Here is a 21,052-nt window from a genome sequence, read left to right on the forward strand (position 1 = left end):
TACATTTTAAAATGATTCATTTCATGTATTTTTTTTATTTATAAGTTAACTGATTCAAACTAGGCTATGATCTTTTCCTCTTGAAATCAGCAAGCAATTAAGTGACATAAATAAAGTACGGCCAACCTACAGATTGGCAAAAGGCTCTCCCTGCTGGCTTCTCTTTTAGTCTTAGCTGAAGCTCGACTTCTATTTTTCAGTTCTATTCCATTAACTACTTTACCGATGCTCTTCATTTTGGAAGGTTCATTGCACCAAAAAGATGCTCGTTATTTAACTGTGCGACTGTGTCTAGCAGGAAATACATTGGAGTTGTTCACAGAACCTATCAAAATGAACAGTACTTTGGGTCCAGGAAAGTAGAGCCACACATTTAATTAAAGCTATCTCTGTTTTATGACTTCATAGATTTTTCAAGGTTCATTCATCCAATATTATAAACTAAATATATTTAGTTAATGTAGAATTCGAGCACTTAAGGGTCACTGTGAGCTAGCATCTCCATCATCTGAAAAGGAAAAAAAGAAATAAACAGTCTAGAAACAATGATAAGAATGTGTTTACAAGCTCAAATTGGGACGTGTGTGGGCCACTAAACTGGAATGCAGACTTTATAATAAATAAATGTAGCCTAATTTTGAGGCCCAGAGGGGCTACTCAAAAACGTTTCGTACGGGAGGCTCCGCCTGGAGGTCCAACCCCTTACCCTTTTATATACCTTTTTGATAGAAAAGGAACCCCTCTTGTGTACCTTTTACTGAAAAAAGGTACCCCTTTCATATACCTAAAAGACATGGCATTTACCAAAAACAGGAAGTCTTGTTGTCATTTTTATGTAGCATTTACTAAATTAAAATGATACAGCCATAATGTGCGTATGTTCGAAATATTTTAATTGAAGGTTCTTTTAATACCTAAATGACCGATATCCCTACCCTTTCACATACCCAAATTTGTGAAACCCCTTCCCTTTATACCTGAAGAATGAAAAAGGTATCCCTTTTGGGCAGAGCCTCTCCGTATAGGCCATTACAGGGAGTCCCCCCGGGTTTTGAGGTGGCCCTGCATGGTCACACACTATGACTCCTTCACTGGTTTCAATCTTAATGGAGAGGGACAGGATGAGGGGGATACCCAGGGAAAAGATGTAGGGAGAGAAGGCATTTATATAGGAGGTGGGAGAAGAGAGTTCAGGAAGTCACATAATTCCCAAGGAGGAACTACATGTACAAAACACAGGGTAACATGTTGCATGTTCATTGCATATCGGTATTATTTTGCAGTAAAAAAGCATTGAGAGGCAGGTAATGGTAAAGTCTGTGTCCGAGCCAAGTGGCCCATACAGCCAGAGCTTATCCTAGTTTCTGCATATTCGCCAGTACTCATTTAAACACCTGGGTGGAGAGAGGCACTATGAGAGTTAAGTATCTTGCCTAAGTACACAACATAGCACCCCGGCCAGGGCTTGAACCCAGGCTGTTCAAATCGGAGTTGAGCGTGCTAATCATTACCGGGTAGGCCACCACACCTTCTGATTATTGGCTTGGGCAACAGTTTGCATGTTCATTGCATATTATTTTGCAGTTAAAAAATGGCATTGAGAGGCAGGAACCAGGAGTAAAAGAGAGGTTCAGACCACAGGTCCCCCACTCCCCCATGTTATGATTGTACTAACCTGGTTTGGGGTCTTCTTTTTCACTGGATTCATTCTGTCCTCTATGTTGATTCACTGCAGCCTGGGCCTGGCCTCTTAACTGATCAAACAGCTCTGGATCAGACTGTTGCATCTGCTCACCAAACTGTTGGGCACTGAAACAACAAATGTTATATTTTTTATTTATTTTTTTATTTTTTTAAATGTGTTTTTTGGATTGGTAAAAGTTTAATTTCTGATTCTCATCCCCAGAGCTGCTTGTCCCTCTTAGCCAGCAGAGTCTGGGGCAAGAGGAACAAGTGGCTCTGGGGACACATGATTTAATTGGCCAGATTTTTTTAACAAGAGAAATTTAAATCAAGCCAATGAAATCAACCATTTTAAAATCCCTTACAACAAAGGGATTTTAAACAAAGGAATTTTTCTTTTGTTTTCGTCTGTAAAAGAGACAATACAAGTACATGCAGCTCTAAATATGTTGCTGTCCGGCAAATTTTTTTGCCAAGATTTCAAGAAGATGGCTTCAGCAAAATCAGACACATTTAACACAACTTACGCCTGAAAAATGCCAGCTGCACCACCTGCTCCACCACTGGCTCCACCCATCATATTTGTCATCCTAACAATGCAAATAAGTATTAAAATGATTTATACTACAGTGAAGAGGCATGTGGTCAAACTTATGGTCAGCAGGTTTGACTAGAATTTATAGGTTAGAGGCCTTCCAAGGGGTCAAAGCGACAAGCGACATAACTCTGAATACTGGCGACACAGGAACAATTTAACAGCGACAAGTGACATCATTACAGCAAAAAATGCGACAGCAACACAATAAGGGAAAAAACGACAGCGACATCTACAGCTGTTGACTAGGTGACATCAGTTCTCAGAAACATGTGACATTGCGACACTGCTACCCCTTTGGAAGGCCTCCGGTAAAGGTAGAGACTCTCATCACATTTATCCATTGTGGTTAAATGCAACCAAGAATGATACAAACATTCTTAACAATGTGCAAGTGGTTAGTTTTAATAGAACTCACATTTGTTGAACACCTGGATTGCTCATGAAGGTCTGGGCCTGAATAAAAAAAAAACATGGTTATGACACTTTTGCCTTACACTTGCACCACAGTGAACCCAACATAACTGTATGTCCTGTGAACAGAGTAAGGAAGTGAAGAACATTTTTTTCAATGAACCCGTTAATAAAACTTAAACAACTGCAGCACTCTTGAAATTAATGGTCATGTAGACAGTGGCTTATATCCTTCATGATGTGTTATTTATGTTGTCCCAGCTTATAATCAGCCATGGCGACTAAAATTTTGGAGCTGGGGACTAAATTGGAACCAAAGTCGTCCGCCTGGCGACTAAAATTAAGAAGAAGGATTGAAAGCATAAGCTTAATTTGGCGACTAAATCGTTTTACTGGTGACCAAACTTGAGCAGTCAGTGGCCAAATGGCCACTAAAGAAAAAAATAAACTTGGAGGGTTGATAATTATATAACTCAGAAATGTCCACTCTGAGGGGTTTGACCTGCCATTCAGAAAAAATTTTCCTTTATAAAAAAATTGATAACACACATTTCATGGGATAACTGACATACCATATCCATGATTGCAGGGTTTGTTAACAGGGCACCCAAATCAAGTCCTCCTAAATTGGGAACACCTGAAAAATAGAAAGACAATCAATAAGTGATTTTGAGGGAAAGACTATAATAGCTGAAGACCTGATAAATATCACTGAATTTTCGTTACTGACCTCTAAACAAAATCTAATACATGTAGAGAGCCAAGATACATGTTATGACACAAAAGTGTTAGACACCCAAGTTGTACATGGCATGTAAATATTACTTAGGGCGCTTTCCATTAGTCAGAACTGGTCGGCCAGACTGGTATATTTGAGAACAGAATTTTGTAGTTACTCGGATTTGTCCTGTCAAATTAGTCAATGCATAAATATTATACACTGTTGTTGTAGATTTGTAGGAAAATCTACTAGAAAAGGCCCATTTCACATTTCAAAGCCACCAGACTGGCCGGCTCGTTTTGACTTGTCTAATGGAAAGCACCCTTAGAATCTGTTTTGTTACTGACCTCCAGGTGCAGGTCTTGTGTTACCAGCCCCGCCCTGTTGCGATTCTCTTATCTTCTCCTCCACCTGTGATAAGCTGGACTGATAAAATGTGCTGCCAGGCTCTAACTCTAAAGCCTTTGAAGCAAATAATGTTTGAGCCACAATGTAATGTTGATTGAATTTAAATCAGCAAGGTTACAACTTTACTAGTTAAGGGTTTTGCTCATTACTTTCTGAAACCAAATACAAAAAAAAACTCCAAGTTTCTTCTTTCTTTAACTCCAGTGTCAAATGGTCTGTCGATTGGTCAGTTACATGTGTATACAGTACATTCGGTCGGTCAGTCAGTCAGTCAGTCAGTCAGTCAGTCAGTCAGCCAGTCAGTCAGTTGGATTTAGAGGTAAGAGGGACACCGACTGAAGTAGTGTAGCTCTATAACGTTGGCTCTTGTAATGACAGGGCTTCGTCTCTAATAAAAGCCAAAAATATAAAATAATATATCCACATACACGTATAATAATTATATTACGCAACCTGTTTCCTTGAATTTTTAGTATACAATGTACATCTAGGCATTGTACAAGTTGACACAAAGGAAAGTGAAAGTGTTCAGTCTAGTACCTTAGAATAGCATTCCTTAGCTTTCTGGAAATTGTTCAAATTGTGATATGATAAACTGTAATGCAAAAAGATAAAGTGCAAACAAATATTAGTTACAATAGAGATACAGTAACTTTTTTGGTTTGAAAATTAAAACTGTACATGAAATTAAGTTTAAATTTGTTTTCTCTTGTTTCAGATTATGATTATTATAACTATAAAATTAATACACAACACCTTCAGAAAATAATATGCCAACTGGTTTGAAATCTTTCAAATACATTTACAAAAATTAAAACCATAACTGATACATCACCGGTACCACTACAAGAATGAAAGTACTGTCTAGTAACTTTGACTGTCAAACAATAAAAACCAATAAACTTACCCCATTCGTCCATGAGCTTTTCCATAATTTGGGTCCAGAGTTAGAGCTTTCTGACAATCATCTATTGCCTTTTGATGTTCACCCATTTTGCTGTAAGCAGCAGCTCTACAAAAAGGAAATATCGATCATGTTTTAAAAACCGGTAAATGAAGGTTCCTCCCTTTTGATCCTCTTCATCCTCTGACATGAAATGCCTACATGTGGTAAAAGACACCACACATTGATCCTGGCTTTTTAACGAGGTGAAAGTAAACTAAAGATTACTGACAATAAATCAACAAAGGAAGGTAAGTCTGTGTTTGATCCCACTGGCCCTTCAGGAAGGAGCTTATCCCAGTTTCAGTAAGCATGAAGTGGCTAGGAGTATTTCTTTTTTTCCCTAGTGGATAGTATGCCAGTCCATTTCAGGGTTACCTACCCTCCAGCATTAAATTTGCTGGTACCCATTTATACACTTGGGTGGTGAGAGGCACTATGAGAGTAAAGTGTCTTGCCCAAGAACACAACACAATGACCCCAGCCAGGGCTCAACCTGGACTGCTCAATCTGGAGTCCACTGGGCCACTGCACCTTCCATACCGACAATCATGTTTTTTCAGTTAGTAAGAAGTCTACAAACCTGTTGCAGGGAAAAACTGCATTGTTGCTGTCCAGTTCCATAGCTTTGGTGTAACACTGTATGGCTTCTTTGTATTTTTCTTCTTTCATCAATTGATTCCCTAACAAAGTAAATATTGTGATTGTCAGTGGGTTTCTAGGTTTATCAGCCACCAACACTGAGGAGACGGAACAGTCAAAAAGCTTGCAGGATCTGGTAGATCTTCAAAAGGATCTTGGGAAGATCTTTACAGATCCTTAATTTGATCAAGATCTTACAAAGATCTTGGTAAATTACTAAAAAACCCTTAGATCCTTGCAAAAATCCTTTCAAAGATCTTTCCAAGAACCCTTCAAGATCTATAGGGATTTGACAAGCATTTTACCAGGTTCTTAACTAAAGATAAATTCTTTGTAGGATATTGCAGGATCTCTGATGATCCCTTGGAATTATTACAAGTTACTTGATGATGTTTGCGGGATCACTGTTTCAGCTAGAACCTTTACTCATTATAGATCTTCACAAAGATCTTACAGGGTCTTTGAAGATCTTTGAAATGATTCACCAGTTGAATATAAAACCATGCAAGATCATCAGATCATCAGGAGGTAGCGTAGCCGAGTGGTAGGGCGCTGGACTTGTACTCCGGAGGTCCCGAGTTCAAATCCTCCTCCCTGCCACTACATAGATTTGTCTTCGGTGGTCCTGATTACAACTCCTCCATGCTTTAATATACATGTAGCCAACTGGTAGGCCTCCTGCCAGTTAGGAGTTTCAGTTTTGTTCAATTTATAATATTTGTTTCACTATTTAGAGTGTCCTCAATTAGCACAGCAGTGCTAAATACATTGACACTTGAATGAAGTGATTAATTTTTTAATTATTTTATTTTATGGTATTACTGCACACAGCCACAGTTGATCATACCTTCAGTTTTCAGCTCTTCTGCTTTTGCTCGGTCTTCAGCTGCAGTAGGTTGTGCTGATGTTGATCCTCCCCTGGTCTAAAAACAGAATAATTTTTAAATTAAAATACTCAAACAGAGAAAGAAAGTTATTAATAATAATTTATAATACATCCATCTTTCAATATATGAATGCAATAAGCTCAGGGCTGCAAATAACAATCGGTCATCGGACATTGGCTGCCAAAATTCGCTCATGTCCGACGAAATCCCAAGTGTGGTTGGACATGATGTTCGGACAATTTTTTGATTGTAAATCATTTTACAGCAACGATGAATAAAAATCCAACCTTTTGTTTTTGGTGATGTTTGACCACAATAAAATATTTTGTTTTGTACAATTAATTAATCAATCCAAATGTCAACTATTGACATGAAAAAAAAAAAAACAGAATAATATTTCTCAATCTTGTACAAACCTGGATTGCATTTTTAAATATCTCCTCTAAAGGTTTATCACACTTCAATTTTTCTACTTGTGATGGGTCATTTCTGTTTATATCATAAACAGCTTCTAGACACTGGATGGAAACTAGAAGAAGAGGAAAAAACTCAGACATCACCTTATACACTTGTACATGTAGAATTTGATGTATCTAACAAAATACCAGTATGACCCACACTTATATCACCGTGCGTAGAAAGTTCCTTTCCAATAGCCCAGGGCTAACAGATGTTCCTGATAGGCTAGTAGATTTTATCTATCACTTACCAAATGGGCAAATTACATTGTTGGACATTTTTTTGGCAGTTGAAGTCAGGATACTTAGGAAGGCCTTCCGGCTGGCACACAATGGTTCCAACTTGCCCAAAGCGCAAGCTGAAAAAGCCATTTTCTTTGCACCCAGTTTCATGTAACTTACTAATTCTTATATGGCCTTTGTTACTTGTGATGACATTTTATTCTTACTAATTATAAAGATTTTACAAACTTAAAACCAGTTCCTTCCATCCTCTGAGGTCAAGAGGCAGATTAGATTTTATATTGTGCAGTTCCAGAAAATATCCATACCCACCCCATGGAAGGTCATTGGAAATTCTGGGGTGGGGGGTCTCAAAAGCCAAATTTTTAAAGGAAAGTATGGATCGAACTTAACTGGAATTTCCAGAGGGGTAGGGGGATTCAAACCAAAAAATCTTCCATGGGAGGGATATGGATATTTTTTGGAACAACACATTATAAGGAGGCCAAATTGGCAGGGAAAAAAGTTTTTAATTTAATTTTCTCCAAACCAATAAATGAATTCAATAAATGAATGTTATTTTGCTCATTTACTTTCTCAGGCAATAGGGGATGCTCATTATTATCTCACTCGATAGGGGTGTAAATTAAGGTTTTCCCAATGAGCAACCCCATCCTCCCCATATGAGAATTCCTCCCCCCCCCCCCCTAGCCCGGGATTTCCTGTTAAGGACATGCCACAGGAATTTTGACTTGTAATTGTAAGATTCTCCCTGCTATGAGAAAAATCAACAGGCATGTTCCCTCACATGTTTTGCAAAAATTATCCTGGTCAACCTTGGAACCTGTGACAGTGCACGCCTCCTCCACCCCCAGAAAGGCATTAGCACATGTAACTTGTGCTTGATCTTGATATTAATTTTGCTCAAGCAAAGAAATAATATGGTGTTTACAAGAAAGATTTAAAAATACATCATGTATGTGGAAAACTCCTGTTAAGCGTGCTAAAATAAATTTTAACTTTATTTTGAGGTCAGAAATGTAAACATAGCGTGATTTTAAAATTAACACTACAATTTATCATACTGACTTTCACGATCGGAAACTGAAAGTGCCCGGCCATGAAATTCGAGAAAAGTTCACTTCTCTTATAGGCATACTAGGAGCAGACAGTTATACCAAATCCACAGAAAAGTTTGAGAAAATAACTGCCATATATACTACACTAAAATTTAAATTAACGCGTGAGTGTTTAAAGTTTACTTTTAAAAGAGTGTATATTTTTTCGGCACTTACCTTCTAAACTTTCGGCTGAGTCACCGACCACAGCACCAGATTTCAACTGCGAAGAAAGATGCTCGATAATGGCGAACGCTAGTCTTTGTGAATTTGACATATCCTTTGTGGATGTAATTAAGCCTTGAAAAGTTTAAAATCGTTGTAAACTGGAGGGATAGATGATCTAAATTCGCTTTTTAAAATCAGACACGTTTGCTAATACAGTTCCTGTTAAAAAAGATGGCGGATCTCACATGAACCCGCGGTGTTATGGACTGCGGTTGTAACTCGTCCCAGGCTTCCTCGACACTTGAACCCGGTTTATTCACACGTGAAAACTCGTTGCATCAGATGTTTAGGGTCTTTTCAGGGGTTAATTCTGTCGCATTATTCCGATCTACGGTATTTCTAAGACGTTTACGCTGTCGCAGACCCATATCATCTCAAATTGGCGAAATTATGAAGCTTTATAGCGACCGAGGCAACCCATTCTTACTTCGTATTTTGGCAGCAAAAAATCTGGCAGGCGTTCCACTGAGTGTACAGTACATCAATTATGAAGGTATGAAAGGATTTATTTTTTTTCTTCCTCTGTGAAAGGAAAATGAAACCGGAAATTTGTTGAATGTTTGAACGTTCTCTTCAGTCTATAAAGGTAGCTAGGAATGAAGGAAGACGCGTGTGTACTATAATATTTAGCTAACAAAGCTGCAGATCTCAGCGATCTGCGCGGCTCGGGTAGCACTTTTCTCAAGGTTTTATTTTATCGTAATTTCCTATTGACGCAAGATCAAGTTCAGTGAATCGTATCATTATTCATTGTTTTGATGAATTAGCATTAAATCTTGAAAATCTGGTCTACAAAACAAGAGGAAAACAAGATGGGAAGTTGTTCAACAAGTGATACAGCGCGCACGTTTTCAAAGCTCCCCAGACACCCTCCCCACCCATGCTAAGAAATATTTTTCAGTTATTGAAAACTTGTCTAAGCCTCCGTTTGTTTGTTAATTTTTTCCTTATAATCTTTAAAACTGCTTTGAAAATCTCTTGTTTATAACAGCCAAAGAATTTAAAGGGCAAAAAGACCTTTTGTTAACAAATAGTCTGGGAGGAAGTAGGGGGGGGGGGGGGGGAAATACCGGTAGATAGTCTCAATCACAGCTATTTTTAGTGTTGACAAGCATTGCTCCTCCATTGTGTGATGACACTAAAAATGGCTATGAGGGAGACTAAGAGGGACAGGTAGGTCATTCCCACTTGAATTCCCAGACTCTTCTCTCCCACTTCCTTGACCCCCTCAAGGACTCTAACTAGGCCCCCTCTCCAAGAGTTCCAGGACCCCATCTCTTTTAAGCACTCAATCTCTTGACACCCCCCCCCCCCCTTCCCTTCCAACCTTACCCAGCCCCCTTTCTCATTTGCCTGGGTTTCCACACCCTGCCCCATCTTTCAATCCTTATTTCTTATATCATATTCTTTTTTGTTTCCTTACCAGATAAAAGCAAATTTCATTGTCCAGGAGGTAGTAAGGTTTGTAAAAACTTAATTTTTTTACTAAAAGTTATATTAGCCACTAGCAGGACTGCAAATAATTTTTTCACTTGAAAGGGCATAATTATGTCCTACTAAGACACCATCTTCATCAGACAAAACAAAATTGTGATCGGACAGATTTTTATTTATCGTTGCCGTAAAATGATTTATGATCAAAAAATGTCGGGACATCATGTCCTACCACAATTGGGATTTTGTTGGACATGAGCAAATTTTGGTCTGTCAATGTCAGATGGCCGACTGTAATATTTGCAGCCCTGCATGCGCACTAGAGTCAAAAAGTTATAAAACCTAGAATAATCACCAAACTTCAAACTATCACACTGTCTATAATAAGTCTTAACGTCAAAGCGAGATGAGTTAAGTTGTAAATTGGCACTGTTTATTTTTTATTAGAAAATCAGGAATCGAATGGCTTGGAGGGGTATAGTTTTGCTGATCAAAATATTGTGTGTTTTTTTAGCTTCCTGTGCTTGAGACTGATGGTGGAAGTTTATTAAACAGTCCAAACAGCATATGCAGGTACACATGTCATATAAACAATAACAATTTGTGTTGAATGAATACTTTATGATAATAATGTTTAGTGGATATCCTTGGTACCTGAAGACCTGTCAGCTTAAAACTAATTGTCAACTTACGTGAGATGTCAGTTAGTCAAGGTTCAGCTCTATTATAATTTTTCTTTGCTTAATGCAGAAGTCATTAATTTTACTCTTTGTATAGATACCTCCTTGAACTGAGCAGACAGTCTGATGAGGTTCCTGAACCAAACAAGGAAGCAATCATTGATCAGTGGGTGGAGTGGGAGAGTGTATCTTTGCAGGTTAGTCTTTCTATGGGTGGGGTGGTAGGGTAAAGTACATGTTATTTACATTTATGGTCAGCAGGTCTAGGGTAGGCACAGACACAGACTGAAAATGTGTTAAGTGCACTGCGACCTAGTGGTTAGTACACTGGACTTTGAATTTGGTTGAGGTCATTTGTTGCAATGTTGGGCAAGATCATTTGCTCTTGCAGTGACTCTCCCCAGTCCTCCCAGATGTATAATTATAAATGGGTAACAATAAATTAATACTTGGTCCAGTAACTTTAACTTTAACTTTAACTTTATTATTTCTATAGCGCAAAAATCCATTCATATATGATCTAATGCGCTTTACAACAAAAATTTACTTATAAAATTATTCATATCTATGTTAATCTATGTTAAAAACACTAAGAACACAAATTATATGCTAATTTAAAAAAATGAGTTTTTAGCTGTGACTTAAAACTTTTTAAATTGTCCAAAGCTCTCAGATCATCTGGGAGGGCGTTCCACAAAGTTGGTGCAGCGGCAAGGAAGGCCCTGTCTCCTGTTGTCTTCTTCATTTTGCATGGCTGATCGAGCAGAAAGTGCTTTGTATTTGAACGAAGCATATTAGTTGACTTTTAGTCCGGCGGCTTAGCTCGAAATTTTAGTTGAATTGTGCACTTTTTGATACAAGCATGAAACTTGGCACAATGAAAGTGGTCACCAACAGAATTTTTTTTAGATATAGTGCCAAGCCCGAAAAACATTTATTAACCCTATTCAGACCCGGCTTTTTTGGATCTTTTCAGACCTCCGTAACTTCCAGAATATTTAAGCAATCACAATGAAACTTAGGGAATATATAGTATGTCCAAACACCTATCTTTTGGTATACGTCACGTGGGAAGATGACGTCACATGACCGGACAATTACATCATAATTTCCAAAACGTCACAAAACCGCCCAAAATTACTGCAAAGTACTCAAAATCAATAAAACTGTGCTTAAAAACCGTAAAAGAATGAAAATAATTGCATTAAAATTATTTTTCATTAATAAAAACACTATAATTACAAGATTGGGAAAACATGCCAATCAAAATGCCGTTGCCATGGTGACGTCAAGCTCCCGACACAACAACTTACCCTACCAAATTATTTCCTGATAAACTCACAAAGTTTGGTAGCGTTTGGTTGAATCTTGAAAAGGTTATAAGCGTTCAAAGTCAGCGCGGGCAATTTCCGCCCCTCACGGTCTGGATAGGGTTAAAATCAATGAAATTTCGTGAAATATTTGTTTGTCCTGGTTTATAGACAAATACTATTATGCCAGGTAGTGATACCAAGTCGCACGTACAAATTTAGAATGAAATGCTGTAATTTAGTCTGTTCACAGCCCTATATTTTCCTATTTTTCTTCTGTTAGCGAACGGTTCACCGATTGCGAGAGACCTGGACGCTAGTGCAAAACGAAAGACGCGAGGGAGCAGAGGGCGGGGAACGAAAAATCTTTTCCCATGCAATAATTTCCTATTAAATTATTGGTATCAAACAGAAGGTAAAAAATAACAATTGTAAGCCTAATTAAAAGCATTCATTTCTGTATTTATGAGTAAAATCAACAATAAAAGGTTTATAAAATTACAAGAAGAAATACTTTGTGGGGAAGGGGCAGGGGGGCCTCTCGGCTGAAAATTTCATTGCTGTTTACTAGCTGAAAATAGGAAATTGGCGTTGGCACCATATCAAGAATTGATTAGTATGCGAATGCTTGTAATCCTGCAAAGTTTGGTGCTTGTATCAAAAATCGCACAATTCAGGAGCTAAGCCGCCGGACTATTTGGCTTAAGGACTAGCATCCCATCCATCACATGGGAGGGTAGAAATACTTCTAGTTGCTTAATGCTCCAAAAACTGGGATAAGCTCTGGCAAGTCGAAGATGGGACTCTTTGGCCTAATGCACTAATGCAGACAACGTAGAAATTTTCTTCATTAAACCAGGCTTTTTTAGCTAATATTTTTATTGTTGCCCTTAGCAGCTATATGCTGATCAGTCGCCATAATACATAGATCTTTCTTTCATTGCAGCCTGTTCTTTTTTCTCATCTCGTGTTGTCCATCGGCCTGGGTAGACAGGATAGTGGCCATGTTGAGGATCTGAGAAATCTGCTGAGACATGCAGATGGAGCTTTATCTTCTCACAAGTTTTTCTCTGGGGTATGTGTGTTCCTTTATATGTTAATATATACAGTTTGCATACCAATTACCTAGATTGTATCTTAAACATTTCCACATGGCCATTTGAACATTTTGATGTTATTTCTTCTGATTTTTACCGCCATTCCCCTGTTCTCCCTGCCAGGCCAAAGGCCCATTTACACGACAGAAAATTTTTGGCAGGCTCAGGTAGAAATGGTCCACGTACTGAAAAAATGGTTCAGCACAGATAATTTTTTTCGTGTAAACGACTTTGCCTCATCCGTGCCGAACCAAAATTTTACCCATTCTCGGACCGTCACGAGGGAGTCTGAGCATGGATAAAACTGGTATGCACTCCTGAAAAATTTATCTAACCTGGCTTGAACAAAATGTGTAATGTAAACGATTAGCTGTGCTGAACCATATACCTTCACCCTTTTCTAGTCTTCTGGGAGAAAGGCGAAAAGATGTGAGACTCGTATGTGACTTTTAAAATATGAAATAGTGGCATGCTCACTAAGGCAGAATTGTGTATGCTGGCCAAGCATAAAGTGTTGAGCCTTTTACCCGCACCCATTTTTTTTAACGCAGTTTAGACGGTAGAAAAAAAGATGTGTTATAAACAGGGTATCAGTGCTATTTTTTTGGAAGGCGTACAAATTTTATCTGAGCAGTGCCACAAATTTTCTGCCGTGTAAATCGGCCTCAAAAGATCATGAAGGCAGAGGAGATGTTAAAGTTTACATTTCGTGGTTGTCACAGTCAGGGAAAAGTCAGGGAAAACAAAAATTTTCAAGGTCAGGGAAAAGTCAGGGAATTTTACAAAAACGTCAGGGAAAATCTTAGCTCTTGTCAAAGTCAGTGATGAACAGTCAAGGAATTTTGGCTGAAACAAGATTTCAAACAAAATGAATTTGTTGGTGAAGTCAAATGCCATCTGTTCAAAATCCCGTGAAAAAGGTAAAGAGATCAAAAATGAATAGAAGACTTCTGATGGTCTGCAAAAAAGCCGAATGGATGTAAAAAAAGGTTGGGCTTATTTGTTTAATATGTTCACCTTATTCAAGGTCAGTAAAAATTGTTAAATAATTGAGGTTGGTGAAAAGTCAGGGAAAAGTCAGGGAATTTTTGGGGTTCTAATGAGTACTTACATGGGTGATCATGAAAAACAGTACCACATAATTTGGCTAATAAAAACTTGTAACACCCTCTCAACTAATCAGTAAAGTAAAGTCAAAACCAATCTTGACTCACTCACACCAATTTCTCACACTTCTTGCTGACTACATTGGTTCACTGGATTATCTGAGCGTGTTCTTTGTGAATGGCCAGAGGTGATGATTTCATTGGTTTTGTTTTTTTTTTTTCATTGCAATCGAAAATTGCCCTATGTTTAAGACTGGGTTGGAACAAAATTGCAAAACATGTTGAATGAAACCCTGGAGGAGTGAGAACTCCCTTTAGGCACCAGTGGGGATGCTTTCCAATTACCTGATCATGTTTATTTTCACTTATTACATTCAAGTTACATGTGTGGATGCACGCTTGCACTCTTGATTTACATCAAACATATTTACTGTGTATCAATAAGCTCTAAATGATGTCTATTATTTATAGATACCGGTAAGTGTATTTGTGTTTTTTGTGTGTGTTGTAGGTGTATAATATACATTTATCCCTCTTTCTTTGTTTTCAAGGATCAACTTGGTCTAGCTGATGTCATTCTTTGGGGCTCTCTTCATCCTTTGTTTGCAAAGGGATCTGGTTTCTCTGGTACTGTTGTCAATTTATTTTTTCCTTTTTGTAATTATAATAATTAATATTTATAAACCAGGAGATTCTCTCACTGCGGTGATTTTCAGAAAGGTCCCGGTCCTTTGTACTTTTTGCTGCCATTATCACAGTCGGGAAAATTGTTGCAAAAATTGAGTCCTCTCCTCTTTGTAGTACTATCAACTTTCACAAGTCAAAGATTTCATGCACCCAAAAGACTTCATTTGCAGTGATAAAAAAAAAAGCTCTTAGAGTGCCTTCATAATTTTTTTTTTTTTCATTTCTTGATGTTGCAGATCCACAGATCAGCAATATAACAAGATGGCATGGCCACCTTATGACTCAGGATGTTTTCTGTAAAAGTGAATCAGAAGTGACAGAGAACAAAGGGATATCTGTATTTAAGGTAATATTTAATTTTACAGTATGTATGTGTACTTGCATTTTACATTCAATTTTTCCAGCTTGTAGAATATCTGCTGATGAAGCATAGTTTATTATATTTCATCTCCTCTTACATCTGTAAGTTATCATAGCTAACTGGGAGATTGGCTGCCGCTTAGTGGATGGCCTCTTCGCTACGAATTCCAACATGTTTCAGTCATGACCTGGCTATAAGATGGTGCTATAATTATAGCTTGCCGCACATATCTAAATTGCATGTATTTTGACTTGGTTTAGTGCATTGGTTGGTCATGGATCTGTGTGACAGAAGCCTTGATCTAGAGAAAGGCTATTGCTTGACTGCCATGACTTATGCTTTGACAAAACATGACTGATCAGTACTTCTGGGTTTACGTATTTATCAAGTTACAAACTGTCGAACTAATAACAAATTTTCATTCTTGTTGAAGGACTCATTGCTGGCAATGTCTGGAACACAAGCTCCACCAAGTTCAAAACCTCAGGAAACTGTCAAAGCCAAACAAAGTACGAAAGGTGAGAGGGAATCAGATAGATTTATAGAAATAGGGAATGTGCGCAAGGCACAGTCACTGTGTACCAGCCCAAAGGCCGTCCCAAAAAAAGTCCAAAAAAGGTTTTTACACAGCAGGCAAGTGATGGATAAAATCCACTTGTACTAGAGTGACAGAAAAATCCACATCAGAGGCCCTTGGGTGTGCTACTGGACAAAGCTGTCTTTGCACATTGTGTAACATCCACCTTACAAGATGAACTTAGAACTGCAATTTCTTAATTTTGTAATATTTATTTGCTGTGTCACTCTTACTGTTACTTTTTGTTATAAAAAGAAAACGTTTTGTCATGCTTAGGATCACAACCATCCCAACTGGAGAACAAGAATGGTGCTCCATTAGAGGAGGTGAGTTGAAAAATATCAGCAGATTTGTTTAATACTAAATCACGAAATATAAGAGAACCACTGTCACTTTTCATGGCTGTATTCAAAATCAAACCAAAAATGACTTGACTTCCTGACTTACACCCTTGTGTTCCCATTGGAACATATGTCTTCCACCAGAGATCTCCATCTTCCCCTGTCCTTGGCCACTTTTTCCAGTTGGTTCTAACTCATCCCAGTCTGTTGTACTTCAGCCTCAGTTGATCTTCTCCACGTTGTTTAAGGCCTTCCTCGGTTCCTTTTACCCTGAGATGTCCATCGAAGGGCATGCCTGGTGACATTGGCAGGGGGCTTTCTCAGTGTGTGGCCTAGCCAGCGAAAATACAAAAAAGAAAAAAATACTGTCTTTTAATATGCCAGTTGACCTTGATCTCGTAGAACACACACCCTCCAGTTTTGTGAAGTGAAAAGTCATCAAATTTCCGTGTTGCAGTGATTTTTTACCAAAAGGCAATTAACAATTATCCTGCGAAATCGCGCAGAATATCGCCTGATACTTAGCCGACGAGGCCGTAGGCCGAGTTGGCTAAAATCAGACGATATTCCGCAAGATTGAGCAGGATAATTGTTTTATTATTCAACAAATTGTCAACGAAACACATTTTGGACATAGAAAAACTGTAATTATGCAGCGCTTTACAAGATTTCGGACGAATCTTCGCAACCTACGAATATCGCAGGATATCTGTTACAGTGTATGTACGGATGACAAACATCCTTAACATTTTGACCATACATGGGCAGCGCGCGCATCTGTTGAATAATAATGTTATATATAGGCCGGACAGGCACTGGTAAATGGGTGGACATCTCCGTGGCCATTAGCACTCATGACCTGCAAACAATGTGCGCCAGAAAACTGCTGACATTAAGTCTCCAAAATAGTGTCCTAGGTAATTCTTATGACTGATGAGAAGAAGACATACCCGGAATCGCCCCGAAGACAAATGGAATTATCAAACCAAATCCCCCCCCCCCCCTCTATTATTCCACGCAACATCACAAACCACACTCCCCTTATTTATACAGCAACAAAGTCTCGTAGACTGGAAGTTGTCCCTTCTTCAGCTAACCAAGCTCCCCTGCTTTTCACGCTTACACTACAATTCCTTAGTTTCACTTGCATTTAATGCTTGAAGAGGAATGCTTTTTAATTTTTTGACTCTGTAGTTAGGGTTCTCCGTTTGTGACTTGACCACAGTGTAGTTGTCAGTGACATCTGAATGCTTGTTTTACACCAGGCAAGCCAAGCCAAGGTTTGTTCAAAGGAAGAGATCGACCAAGCTGTCAAGAGCTGGAACAATGGCAGCAAGAACCGTCCAAAAACTCGCCGGCTTGTAGACCCAATGTAAGCACAACTTTAATTCTTCAAACAGTTCACAGTTTTTATTGTCTTTAAAATGGAATGACTTATTTAACTTTCATCTTGTTTCATTTCACAGTCTTCCTATAGAAGGAGAAAAGAACATTCTGATCACCAGTGCCTTGCCGTATGTGAATAATGTGCCTCATTTGGGGAACATCATTGGTTGTGTCCTCAGTGCTGATGTATTTGCAAGGTACCTAAACCACTAAATGGACCTTATTTGGTCCGATCCAGCCTCATAGACTGAGAAAATCTGTGATTTTTGTAGGAGAGGAGGTTAAAAATGTGACGTATTGTTATTAGGCCACGCTGACGTAGCAGCTTCCGGAGTATCTTCGCTCTCTGATTGGTGTAAAAAAGTAAACTCACCTTGTTTCTCGACCAATCCGATGCAAAACCAAAACCAATCACGACTTGGTCACGTGCACTTTCCTGCCCTTGGTACTGGTCAGGTGTACTTGCTTCGAGAACTCATCGGTTAATTCCATTGAGTGTCGTAAAACTGAAATCAAAGTTATCACTCTGTCCGAACACAAAGGACACAGACCTGTAGAGTCAGTGAACCAACCAAAACTTGAAGAAAATACATGTTGCCGACTCAAAGCACGGAAAAACGTGTGCGCGCGAGACACAATTGGTTTTGGCTTTATTTCTGACTTCAATTAATTAGTGACACGAGTTTTTTAAACCAATCACTAAGCATAGTAAAGCAAAACCAAAGCTATAAAGGATTAAGGATTATTTTTTTGATACTCAAATGAAACTACTCTATTGCCATTGCTTTAGTTTTGGTTTTATGACACTCAACTCATCATCATCATCATCATCATCATGACTCATCGCGCCAGTAGGGCCATAATGCCGTCACGCCGCATAAGGCCGACACTCAATTGAAAGGCTCTTATTACTTCTTTCTTTCAGTTGAGTAGAAGCCAACTACTCTTGAGCTCGTTGTTCAAAAAAATAAAATAAAACAGCTTTGTTGACTTTGTTGTGACTTTGTTGTGCATTGTTTAACAGGTTTTGTCGTCTTCGTCAGTATAACACACTGTACATTTGCGGTACAGATGAATACGGTACAGCTACTGAAACTAAGGTAAATTTTAATTACGTGTTCATTTAACAACCCTCCAAGTTAAGACCATTTTAGTCGCCATGGCGACCAAAATTTTGGAGCTGGCGACTAAATTGGAACCGAAGTCGCCAGACTGGCGACCAAAATTGAGAAGAAGGATTGAATCGTGAGCTTAATTTAGCAACTAAAATTTTTCAGTGGCGACCAAACTTGAGCAGTCAGTGGCCAAATGGCCACTAAGGAAAAAAATAAACTTGGAGGGTTGTTTAAACTTACTGTTGCTTAGAACTTGAAATTGTCAGGACGAAAAACAAACCACTAAGATCGTGAATGTAAAATCGCGGAATTTGTAACCTGATATGCACATCATGTGGAACAATGAACAGCCGGATTTTAAAGCTTGTTAAAAGAGTTGCATTGCCTAGTTATAACTGTAGTTTGCTCGTGTCTTTTGTAAACCACATTTGCCTCTTTCAAACTCTACTTAAAGGGACCGGTCACGGATTTTAGCTAAATTTAGGCATGGGAAAATGACCATCTAATTCGCTGAAATAAAAAAAAAAACCTCTTAAAACAGTGAAGGAACATTTCAATAACACACCAAATACAAAAGAAGGTTCGGATGGCCAAAAGTGACAAAGATTGAAACGGATTGCGATACGGGTTTTTGAAATATTGTTGGGCTGAACAGTTTTCAAAGTTAATGTGGTTCCCTTGCAACTTCAATAAATTAGAACACCCGGAAGACACATTTGGTTGCAATAAAGCTATGCTTTTGTCATGTAGATGTATAGAAGTAATTTCTTTGCAAACATTAAGTTTCATAGCGAGTATTTGGCAAAACTTAATAAAATAAACCTAACTCAGCCGTGACGCAGTCCCTTTAAGGTTGATTTTGTTGTTGTTGTTGTGGTGGTGGTTGTTGTTGTTGTTGCTGCTGTTGTTGTTGTTAACTAATTCAGGCGGTAACTTTGTTGCCAGGCGTTAGAAGAAGGCCTGACACCCCAGCAGATCTGTGACAAGTATTTCAAGCTTCACAAGGAAGTATACGACTGGTTTAAAATTCAGTTTGATTTCTTTGGAAGGACGACTACTCAAGAACAAACTGAGTGAGTATTTGGCGCGAAATTTTGTTCAATATCCTTGAGCATCGTAATTTTCGTTTGTCTGGACTGTATGTCAACGAGTTCCGTTCTTTTTTTTCTTTATCGTGTTTGTTTTTGCATTAAACGTTTCAAGCATAAATGAATGATGATATAGGTTCTTATATAGCGCATTTACAAAGCTCAATGCGCTTCACAATTAGAATTTTTGGATGAGACCGGACATCAGCATATCAGTTGCCTTTGGCAGCCGCTATCCATCCATGTGTATGATCTCACCTCAACACCCAACCCATAGATACATGTGTATAGAACAGACCACAACACCGGGAACTTCTTGCCCTACTCTTTGCGATTAGTGTGTGGGTTCTTTAAAGTCCCCTGCTGATCATAACACTGAAGATGCAGGAGACGGGGCCTACGGTTTATCGTCCTTTTCCGAGAAGACTAGAACGCCTAACAATTTGCAGATCTCATTATAAAGACAGCACGTTCTCCTCAGTTATTTTAAGACCATGAGTGTTGGTCCGGTCTGAGAGTCGAACCCGAGACCTCCCGCACGACAAATACAGTAAAAACCCGCGTGTAAGAACCTGCTTTTTTAGAGTTTGGCAAAACAGGTTCTTATATTTTGGGGTACTTACTGGCATTTTTTAGCTTCCCTGTGCAATTCTTGATCTCTAAAGACATCCTTTTTGATAAAATACAGTTATTGTATTATAAATAAAATAGTTTAACCCCACATATAAGAACCTTTTGGAGTATTAAGGAAGCAAATTTCTGCCAGGAGGTTCTTAAATCCCTAGGTTCTTACACGCGGGTTTTTACTGTAGTGCAAAACAGTCAGGCTGTTTATATGTAAAATAAGAGCGGTCATACTTCTCTCAGTTTTAAGCGAGAACCAATAAATAGAATTTGTCTGTTGACGTTAGGACCTAGTTCAAAGGTAACCGTGTTTTCTTTTCATTAGAATCGCTCAGGACATTTTCTGGCGGCTTCACAAACAAGATCACTTAGTGGAGGACACTCTAGAGCAGCTTCAATGCGTGGACTGTAAAAGGTAAATCCCGCTGTTGTCTTTGTCTTAATATATCCTTTTGGAGCTTGGGTCTTTTATTACTTAACCGTATTTGTCTTTTTATTTTTGCAGATTTCTCGCTGATCGTTTTGTAGAAGGAACTTGTCCTTTCTGCAACTACGAGGTTAGAACAGCTTTTAACTGTGGGATTTTTGATTTTTGACGCTAGCAATGGAGACCACATGATTGTTGTACTTGAGCACTTAGATGTTTACAGTGTAAATTTGTTGTTCATGAAGATGACAATAATGATGATGATTTTCAAAAGGGTAAAAACGTACCCGAATTCAAAATAATATTTGAAAATTTCCAAGAGAAATGGTCATGAAAAACTTTGAAAAGTCGTGGAAATGGTCATGGAAAGTCATGGAATTTCAAAAGCTCAAAAGGGTACGAAACCTGTATTAAAATAATTTTATCATCTCTTGTAGGATGCGAGAGGGGATCAATGCGATGCCTGTGGAAAGCTTATAAACGCCATTGAACTAAAGGTG

At 38.5% G+C, this 21,052-nt stretch overlaps 2 protein-coding genes across 2 annotated transcripts in view; one reads left to right on the forward strand and one right to left on the reverse strand.

The window, feature by feature from the left end:
• LOC144660568 (small glutamine-rich tetratricopeptide repeat-containing protein beta-like) lies at window positions 1–8,492 on the reverse strand. The gene is made up of 12 exons (XM_078521222.1): window positions 8,269–8,492; window positions 6,710–6,822; window positions 6,254–6,329; window positions 5,348–5,447; window positions 4,729–4,833; window positions 4,362–4,416; window positions 3,761–3,875; window positions 3,265–3,329; window positions 2,697–2,734; window positions 2,211–2,273; window positions 1,676–1,809; window positions 1–508 (listed from the first exon to the last, which is right to left on the reverse strand). The coding sequence occupies exons 1-12, from the start codon at window positions 8,366–8,368 to the stop codon at window positions 483–485; spliced, it is 990 nt and encodes a 329-aa protein (XP_078377348.1). The 5' UTR covers window positions 8,369–8,492; the 3' UTR covers window positions 1–482.
• Window positions 8,491–21,052, forward strand: part of LOC144660566 (methionine--tRNA ligase, cytoplasmic-like) — a 20,057-nt gene continuing 7,495 nt past the window's right edge. Inside the window, exons 1-16 of the mRNA XM_078521220.1 lie at window positions 8,491–8,812; window positions 9,746–9,780; window positions 10,268–10,326; window positions 10,531–10,630; window positions 12,690–12,818; window positions 14,498–14,573; window positions 14,870–14,979; window positions 15,428–15,512; window positions 15,848–15,897; window positions 17,178–17,284; window positions 17,379–17,495; window positions 18,323–18,398; window positions 19,359–19,486; window positions 20,451–20,540; window positions 20,631–20,682; window positions 20,990–21,049. Of these exons, the coding sequence (XP_078377346.1) occupies window positions 8,521–8,812; window positions 9,746–9,780; window positions 10,268–10,326; window positions 10,531–10,630; window positions 12,690–12,818; window positions 14,498–14,573; window positions 14,870–14,979; window positions 15,428–15,512; window positions 15,848–15,897; window positions 17,178–17,284; window positions 17,379–17,495; window positions 18,323–18,398; window positions 19,359–19,486; window positions 20,451–20,540; window positions 20,631–20,682; window positions 20,990–21,049 (1,566 nt within the window). The 5' untranslated portion in view covers window positions 8,491–8,520. The remainder of the gene's footprint in view (window positions 8,813–9,745; window positions 9,781–10,267; window positions 10,327–10,530; window positions 10,631–12,689; window positions 12,819–14,497; window positions 14,574–14,869; window positions 14,980–15,427; window positions 15,513–15,847; window positions 15,898–17,177; window positions 17,285–17,378; window positions 17,496–18,322; window positions 18,399–19,358; window positions 19,487–20,450; window positions 20,541–20,630; window positions 20,683–20,989; window positions 21,050–21,052) is intronic.

This window comes from Oculina patagonica, chromosome 7 (assembly GCF_052425735.1).
Source record: "Oculina patagonica isolate OP01 chromosome 7, crgOcupat, whole genome shotgun sequence".
NCBI classification, from domain to species: Eukaryota; Metazoa; Cnidaria; class Anthozoa; order Scleractinia; family Oculinidae; genus Oculina; species Oculina patagonica.

Coding starts and splice junctions, on each gene's coding strand:
- LOC144660568 (XM_078521222.1), bottom strand. CDS start 8,368: ATGTCAAATTCACAAAGACTAGCGTTCGCCATTATCGAGCATCTTTCT. Junction 4,834..5,347: donor GCAGTTTTTCCCTGCAACAG/GTTTGTAGACTT, acceptor TCCTTTTTGTAG/AGCTGCTGCTTACAGCAAAA. Junction 509..1,675: donor AAAAGAAGACCCCAAACCAG/GTTAGTACAATC, acceptor TTTCCTTTTCAG/ATGATGGAGATGCTAGCTCA.